This window comes from Nelumbo lutea, chromosome 6 (assembly GCF_056320005.1).
Source record: "Nelumbo lutea isolate HS-2025 chromosome 6, American lotus-T2T, whole genome shotgun sequence".
Taxonomy (NCBI): domain Eukaryota; kingdom Viridiplantae; phylum Streptophyta; class Magnoliopsida; order Proteales; family Nelumbonaceae; genus Nelumbo; species Nelumbo lutea.
In genome coordinates, this window is record NC_142689.1 from 43,266,721 (window position 1) to 43,274,997 (window position 8,277).

Here is an 8,277-nt window from a genome sequence, read left to right on the forward strand (position 1 = left end):
TGTGGCGAGTTGCCTGGTGGCGAGCTGCTTGTGCAGTGTCGAGTTGTCTAAGTTGCTAGGCTACATGATGGTGAGTTGCCTGTGGCGAGCTGCCTGTGTAGTGCCGACCTGTCTGTGTAGTGCCGAGTTGTCTAAGTTGCTAGGCTACATGATGGTGAGCTGCCTGTGGCGAGCTGTCTGTAAGTGGCGAGCTACCTATGACGAGCTGCCTGTGGCGAACTGCCTACCTGGTTGTCATGAGGTGCCAGGTGTCATAGTGTCATTGGAGGGCCAAACCCGCCCTCATCACTAATATTTTATTATTATTTTAATTTTCAATATATTCTTGTTTTATTACTATTATTATCTTATTATTTGTTTCATAGTATTTTATTATTTAATTTCTAATGCATTATTATTATTTCATAAAGTGTTTATTAATATTGTATTGATATTTTGTTTATATTTTGTTCTTGTTGTTATTATGTTTAATAATTAATGCCTTTTATGTTATTATTATTTTATTAATATTTTATTACTTCTGGACATATTCTTGAATGGAAATCCCTTTCCTGGGGCAGCCAGAAATGACCATGCCCTAATACAGGGAAATCCCATTCTGCCAAGCATGGGAATCAAAATCTCATTTTGACAATTCAAATCAAAATAAGCCATTCTAATTCTAATTTCAAACACCATTCTAAGGAACCAAACGGAACTTGGAATTGATGTTGTTTCTCGAAAAAAAAATGACATCACAGCGCCACATAGGATATCAACTTCAAAGGTCAAAGTCTTGTTTGATCAGCATTGTTTTTTTACAAAAGTGGGAGAAAACAGCAATGCCTCAAAATTTGAAAACGCTCATCGATAACTGACTCGGTGCTGACATGACACCCAAACAAGGATCAAAACCCTTTAATTGTTTCTAACTTTGCTTAGTTGGAACGAGGGTTCCAAACCCAAGAAAACATAAAAAACGCTTCAGCCACTGAATGGGCTCATGGCAGAGCCATTTTCGGGGAAATAGACCATGTGAGAAACAGCCACACTACCAAATATATACCTATAGGGTGTTTGGAAACGTGGGTGTTTATTCAATTAATATTGTCACATGGTATGTGTTTGGTACCGTTTATATTTATTGAATAAACGTTTGTACTTTATTTGCTGGTAAAATCGAGAAATGCAATAATTGCAACCGTTTATGACAACTAGGCACCACTTCAGCGTAATAGTGAATAAATGCTTGGCTGTTTATAGAAGCTTCAAAAAATAACTTCTACAAATGACTGACATGCATATAAACCAAAGTTCACCTTTTACATTTTTGATGTATGCAGAAGAGCAAGAGAGAGAAAATGCTGAGATGGCGCCTATGTGGGAACATTAATAAACGTTTAATGAATAAACGTAAACGGTACCAAACATCATCATAATCGCCACTTCACTTCCTCTCATGCTCTTTCGTATGCATGGTAATAGTAAAAGGTGACTTCAGTTTTTGTGCATGCCCACCATTTAGGGAAGTTATTTTTTAAAGCTTCCCCCAATAGTTAGGCGTTTTTTCACTATTATGCTGATGAAGTGCTTAGTGGTATTGGTGCCTAATTGTCATAAATGGTTGTAATTAATACTTTTCTCAGTTTTGCAAACAAATAAAGTACAAACATTGTGAAAAAATATAAACGAAACTTGCAGGTATATGTTGATTGCCACAACTGTGGGGGTACAGAAGGTGCTAAGCCGATACCACAAGAACATCTGTGGCGAGTCCATGGCTAACATCGATGATGATCTCAAAACCCGCAAAGACTTGCAATGAACTTAACAACCGCCGCAGACTTACGATAAGCTTAGTAACCATTGTAGACTTGTGATGAACATAAAACACCACTTGGGGCCCACGGTAAACAATGGGCGTCGCCTAAGACTTGTGATAACATCACCAATCTTGTCTTTTAACACATGGCCACTGGGAAACCTGTAAGGGAACGTAATCTACACGTGCCACGTGAGAATCCTTAAGAGAAAGAAGACTTTGTCTTTGAAGGATCTCACTGGACATGTGGTGAAACCCCAATAGTGCTCTCTTAATAGCCAACATAAAAATAAAGACCCCATTTGTTAATAGGAAATTTCTCCTTTTATATCATTCTCCTTATATCCTTGGGATCCTCTCTATAAAAATGGGGATAACTCCTTCCCACGTTAGATAATATCATATAATTTTGACCTAGGGCTTCTCAGAAGGGGACTCACCCTTCTCTCCTCTCTTCCCCACATTCTCTCCCTTTCTTGTCGCCTTCTTTGGACCTTCGAAGACTTGACCAATCTTCAAAGCCTTACCACGACACCAACAGAACCAAACACATACCTAATAATTGTTGGCAATGGTGGAATTAACTTGATATGAGGACAAGACAAATGAGTACATGTGTAAAGTGGGTAAACCGTGCCGACACGACCCACGAGCGACCTGCGCAAAATGTGGGCCATCATGGGCCATGTCACCCTCCCTAGTGAAAAGTTTGTGGGTTAGCCCGACACAGCCCAAGTCAGGCCACGGATAGGGCCAAAGCTATTTTGGCTACTTATTTAAAAAAAATGAAAATAAACTTAAAATTTTAATTTTATATAAATTTTGATGTATACAAATGCTTATTTATAGAATAATTAAATAAATTAGTATAATAAAATTAAAAACAATTGTTTATTTTATTAATATATTATATACTATATATTATTTATATAATTATAATTTATATAATATATAATATATTAAATATAAATATATAAAATATATAAATATTATATATATAGAATTATACAATATATATATATATATATATATATAAATAGTATATATGGGCAATGCTGGGTCGTGCCAACACGTGGACCACCGTCCTATTTGTTCATGCCATGCCGACCTAACTCGCAGACTAAAACCCTAAGCCTAGCACGACAGAGAGCATCATGCCAAGGCTGGCATGGCCCGCATGCCATCATACCAGGCCGGTCCAAAATAAGGCCGCTCATGGCCTGGCACGATTTACACCTCTACGAGTCCCTAAGTTGATTAAATTGCAAGTAAACACTTTGAAAGGAGTGTTTGGCACCAGACGGTTTCTGCAAATGCCAATTTGCCTCAATCAGCAATGCAGCGGGTGGCTAGAAACGTTTTAAGGCAATGTCTTCAACCTTTTTCTTAGGGTAATGTACCTTTAACTATTTTCGTATAAACCTTTTTAGTTGAGAAATAGCCGTGACCGACGATTACTCAAAGTTTCCCGTAGAATCTTTAGTCCTATTTTTACTTTTTAGTATCAGTTGTGCTTGATTTTCACTTTTCATTTTTCAAGCGCCAACGTTTACAGTTGCGAATGCAAAAATGGCCCCATTTATTTTGTAAAGTCAAAAAAGAAGATTCCCCCCCTTGGGAATGACCTGAGGCAACCATTATGTTGCCGATTAAAAGGAAACAGGTTTCAGAAAATTCAGCTTTGGGCTCGTTTCCCCAGAATTACTAATGTAGCAAGTAGCCAAGTACAAGCAATGAAATTGTATTATCAGTTCATGATGCCAAAAACCACCTTAACAAGAACTGACAAGAAATATCTTCACTCCACTCTCTAGTGCTAAATATACACTTGCAGTTCTGTTTTTTTTTTTTTTCATCTAAATGATGAATAAATTTTCTATGATACAAGTGCATCCCAATTCAACACATGGTGGATCCTAAATTAAAATATGCAAACATACAACTAGACAAAATACAGGATTGCTGCTGGTTAACCATATTCTTGATATAGAATGAGTTATAGACAGAAATTGGTTTACTGTAGAATAGAATTTTGGAAACTCACTCAGGCTAAGAATTGTCAGTCACCTAATTTACCCTTTGTCATCTCCACCTTGTTTGCTGGTGTAGATTGTTACTGGTTTCCCCTTCTCTTCTCTCCAATACCCCTTCACCCAACTGTTTATCGTCCAACCCCACAACAACTTGATCTGCTGATGGATGATCTCGATGGGAGCGGCTGGCTTCTCGTCCAATCCGATTTTCCTGAAAATGGAAAACTCAAAAATAAATGGGTTGGAAGTAAAAAAAGTTGCTTCCTATTAATTTCCAAATCAAAATATTCTAAGAACTCAAGGAATCAGTTTCTAAAGAAACATTTGGACATACATCACGGAATAACAAATCATCAGCCTCAAGCATGTGAATCACATGTCCCATTTTAGGCCTTTTCTTGGCATCCGGATCAACACATCTGAGAGCAACCAGAAGAGCTCGTTTAAGTGCCTTTGAAGATGGCATTTCCGGCAACTTAGGATCCACTACTTGCTCAGATTTCCGGTTTCCGACCATGGTTTTTAACCAATCAACCAAATTCGCCTGCAATTGATTATTCTAACTCAGCAATTTAGTGATTGAAATTGAAACATATTATAATCGAGAAGAAGAGAGGTTAGAAATGAAACTAAATGTCTCAAGTCAACTACCTCTCCAGGTGGTCGACTATAATCAACAGGGATCCTCCCAGAAATTATCTCCATCATGAGTATTCCAAAGCTATAGACATCACTCCTCTCATTCAACATACCAGTACAAGCATATTCCGGTGCTACATAGCTACAAAATCCATGAAAGTAATTAATAATAGTAGAACCAAAAAAGTGATTGATGAGCAGAGCATATAAATGTTTAGATGAGCAAATTTGAATCACAAATTTCTTTTGCTCACAAGGAAGAAAATGAGAAATAAATCACAACCATGGCAAACAAATGAAAGGAAGAGAACCAACCCAAATGTTCCCATCACACGAGTTGTAACATAAGTCCTTTCAGAACACAACAGTTTGGCTAGCCCAAAATCAGACACCTTGGAATTCCATTGCTTGTCAAGTAAGATGTTGCTAGACTTTACATCTCGATGGACAACCTTTGGTTCAAGACCCTCATGAAGGTAGGCCAAGCTGCAGAAATTATATTCTCATTCAGTTAAATGTGCATATAGTTGATGAGCAAAAATAACTAGCAAAAGAATAAGTCTCAGACGAGAGGTGACTTTACCCTTTTGCTGTTCCAAGGATAATGTTCATCCGGATATCCCATGTCAGAGGGCTCACTTGCCCTACATCCCCATGAAGCCACTGATCCAAATTGCCATTGTCTACATACTCGTAAACAAGCATTCTAATCCAGGAAAACAGGTTAAACTGTAAGAAAACTTAAATATCAAGTCTCAAATCAAGACATATTCAGCTTCCAGAGGATCTCAGACACTCTAAATAGGATGAGCAAAACCCTACTATATGTGTGTGGGTGTGCATGTCCATGAATGTCTGTAAGCTCCTTCGACAATGAAGATACACCATATATGGATACTAAGGTTAAAAGCACATATGGATACTAAGGTTACCAATGAAGAGAAAATCAACTAAACAATGAATGTCTGTAAACACCATATATCCTTCGACAATGAATGCCTGTAAATAAAGATACACCATATATGGATACTAAGGTTACCAATGAAGAGAAAATCAACTAAACAAGAATGGAAGGACAAAAGTATCAGTACCTGTAAGCTCCTTCGACACAATACCCAAGCAACCTGACCAGATTCTTGTGTCTAACACGGCCAATCGCCTCTACCTCTACTTTAAACTCCTTCTCAGCTTGACCCCTGATAATTCAACAGCCTCTTACAATTAAACTCTTAAAAAAAAAGATCCAAGGTCATCTGGAAAGCAAAGATTCCAATACTACTGGAGAGAGAGAGAGAGAGACTAATATCGGTCCAGAAAGTGGAAATCTAATAAAACCAACAACACCCAGAATAAGTAGAATAGTTCTATAATTTGAGCAGGAATTATCAGAATATCCAGATTAGCACGAAACTTCAGTTTCACATTCTAACTAAGAAACTAGCAGTTGGTTAAAGCAGAAAATTTCTTCAAATTTCAATATTAATCATGCCTCCTAGTGAGGAGAGGGGGATTCCACCAGTAAGGAAGAAAACACCCTCGAGCTTTACACCAAAGAAAGAGCTAGAACACACGAACCCAACTAATTTATTGATCCAACACTCATTCTGTTAGTCAACGAAAATCGACACAAGAAACAATAATATATAATTTATGCAACTGAGTTGATTACCTGTTATTCAGCAAGTTCTTCACTGCAACTCGAGTATTATCGGACAGTACTCCTCGATAAACAATACCGTATCCGCCTTCTCCAATCACATTCTCGTCCGCCAACCCATCTGTGGCCGCTTCAAGCTCTCTGAGAGTGTACCAATGCCCCCACCCAAGATGTGACACCTCCGGCGGACCCCCAGCCATTGACACCGAATCCGTGGCAGTAGTGGAACGACTCTCTCCGCTTGCATGCGAGGACGGCCTGTCAGAAAAAACAACACGGTGCTCCGCCTTGCCAATATCAATCTGAATCTCGGGAACGGCCGGCGGAACCGGCCGCTGATTCGTAGTAGCAACATGGACGATCTCTTGGATCTCCTTGGAGACAATAGGAGAGTGATCGGAGGCAGAGAACTTCGAGCGACGAGAACTGGAGTTGGGAGATCTTCGGCGACGAGACGTGATGCAGAGAGAGAGGAGGAAGAGAATGAGAACGATGAACACTCCAACACAAATTCCAATAACAACCCATAGACGCAGACCGAATATTGAGGTCGGCTTGGAGAGTTCGCTGTTCAAGAGTGCAGTGTCGTAGAAAGACATGATAGAGAAACAGAGAAAAAGAAACGGAAACAGAGTAACCAGAACTGGTATCAGTCTTCTCGAGGATGATGAGGATGTGGGGCTTTAGATGTATGTCGCATTTTATCGCCGGAAGGAATTCAAGTTTCAGCAGAAATGGTGATCATATCCTTTGTTCCGGAAAACAAAGGTGGAGTTGCGGGGGTATCGGAAGTCGGATGAAAGAAGAGGAGACGTAGAGTAAGATCCGTCTCTTCTTAGTCGGAGTCGCCTACTCACTATTAATTTACCGGAGAAGGCATTTTGACCAAAAGCACGCTCGGTTTTTACTTAATCACGAACACATCCCTAGCCCAGCAATATCGCGTTTGTTATACTTATTTTCTTGGAAAAGAAAAAGGGTTTTCAAATTAAGATTCCGGTGAAGAAAGGTGTGCAAGCCATTAAATGGTGTTCATTGAGTGTGGGTCCTACACCAATCGTAGGGGGAGGATTCGCTTGGGTTGGAAATCACACGTGGATAGAAAACACGTGTGAGTACTAAGTTACGTAGGAAGAAAGCCAAAGTGGAAAATTCAAACGTGGTAAACTAAACGGTCTTCTCTCAAGGACGACAGACAGAACAGAAAGACGGTCTAGAGTTCTAGGACGAAAAGGACGGTCTACCGTTGAAACTGAAAGGGTTGTCGGTGTTGACGAGTGCATGCAAAGCAACCCTTTTACATTTAAAAATTAAAAGTAATAAATGCACAAAAATCATTAAAAAAGCTTTATTCTTAAATTTACACTTGTTTTTGTTAACCAGCATCCATCTTAATAAAACAGAATTTAATGCAAAACGAAAGGAAGTTTAATAATGAATTCTTAATCGTTCGTGCTTTTAGAGACGAAGGCATTAATGGGTTGAACGTTGAACTCGAAGGGGTTCTTATTTTCCATCAAATTAAATTAAATTTAAGGTCATTAATAAAAATACCCTTACTAAAGTTATATTATATTTTATATTTTATTAAAGCACTTTCTATAGTTTGCAACCAATTTATTATTCCACTTTTCATCCACTATGTGGAAAAAAAATAGTTTTAATACTAATACCTATTATAACATAAGCAAATCAATTAGGCTGTATTTGGTTTGAAAGAAAAACTAGGGAAAGGTAGTAAAACCTTAACAAATCTTATATAAGTTTTTTTGTATTTTCCTACTTTTTCCTTCAATCCAAACATAGCCTTAGTGATTCAAAGGAGGAAGTTAAACCATTGGAGACAAAGAATTCATTGTTCTATCTTCTTTATGAAACATTGTTTCATTCAAAAATCTTGATTAAAGTGCCCTTCAACATTGTCAAGTAACCATTTCGGAATGTGAATACAAATATGTTCTTAAGACTGCGTTTGAAAATGATGCAAATGGAGTGTAAATCCCAGTTCAGGGTAAATTTACACTCTGGTTCACTTTTGCCTGTGTTTGGCAACATTACATTTATGCATTGACAAATGATAAACTAATGCATATTTATATTGATAATAAAATGTAAAAGTACATCAATAAAAAAAGTAAATTTGCATT

The 8,277-nt window shown here is 38.0% G+C and overlaps 1 protein-coding gene across 1 annotated transcript; it reads right to left on the bottom strand.

Annotated features, from left to right (window-relative positions):
- Positions 1 to 3,526: 3,526 nt before the first annotated feature.
- On the bottom strand, positions 3,527 to 7,083 carry LOC148848779 (putative serine/threonine-protein kinase At1g01540). Its single transcript, XM_088952516.1, has 7 exons — positions 6,143 to 7,083; positions 5,565 to 5,669; positions 5,057 to 5,179; positions 4,789 to 4,959; positions 4,486 to 4,615; positions 4,169 to 4,378; positions 3,527 to 4,045 (listed from the first exon to the last, which is right to left on the bottom strand). The coding sequence occupies exons 1-7, from the start codon at positions 6,727 to 6,729 to the stop codon at positions 3,884 to 3,886; spliced, it is 1,488 nt and encodes a 495-aa protein (XP_088808642.1). The 5' UTR covers positions 6,730 to 7,083; the 3' UTR covers positions 3,527 to 3,883.
- Between the last annotated feature and the right edge of the window lie 1,194 nt (positions 7,084 to 8,277).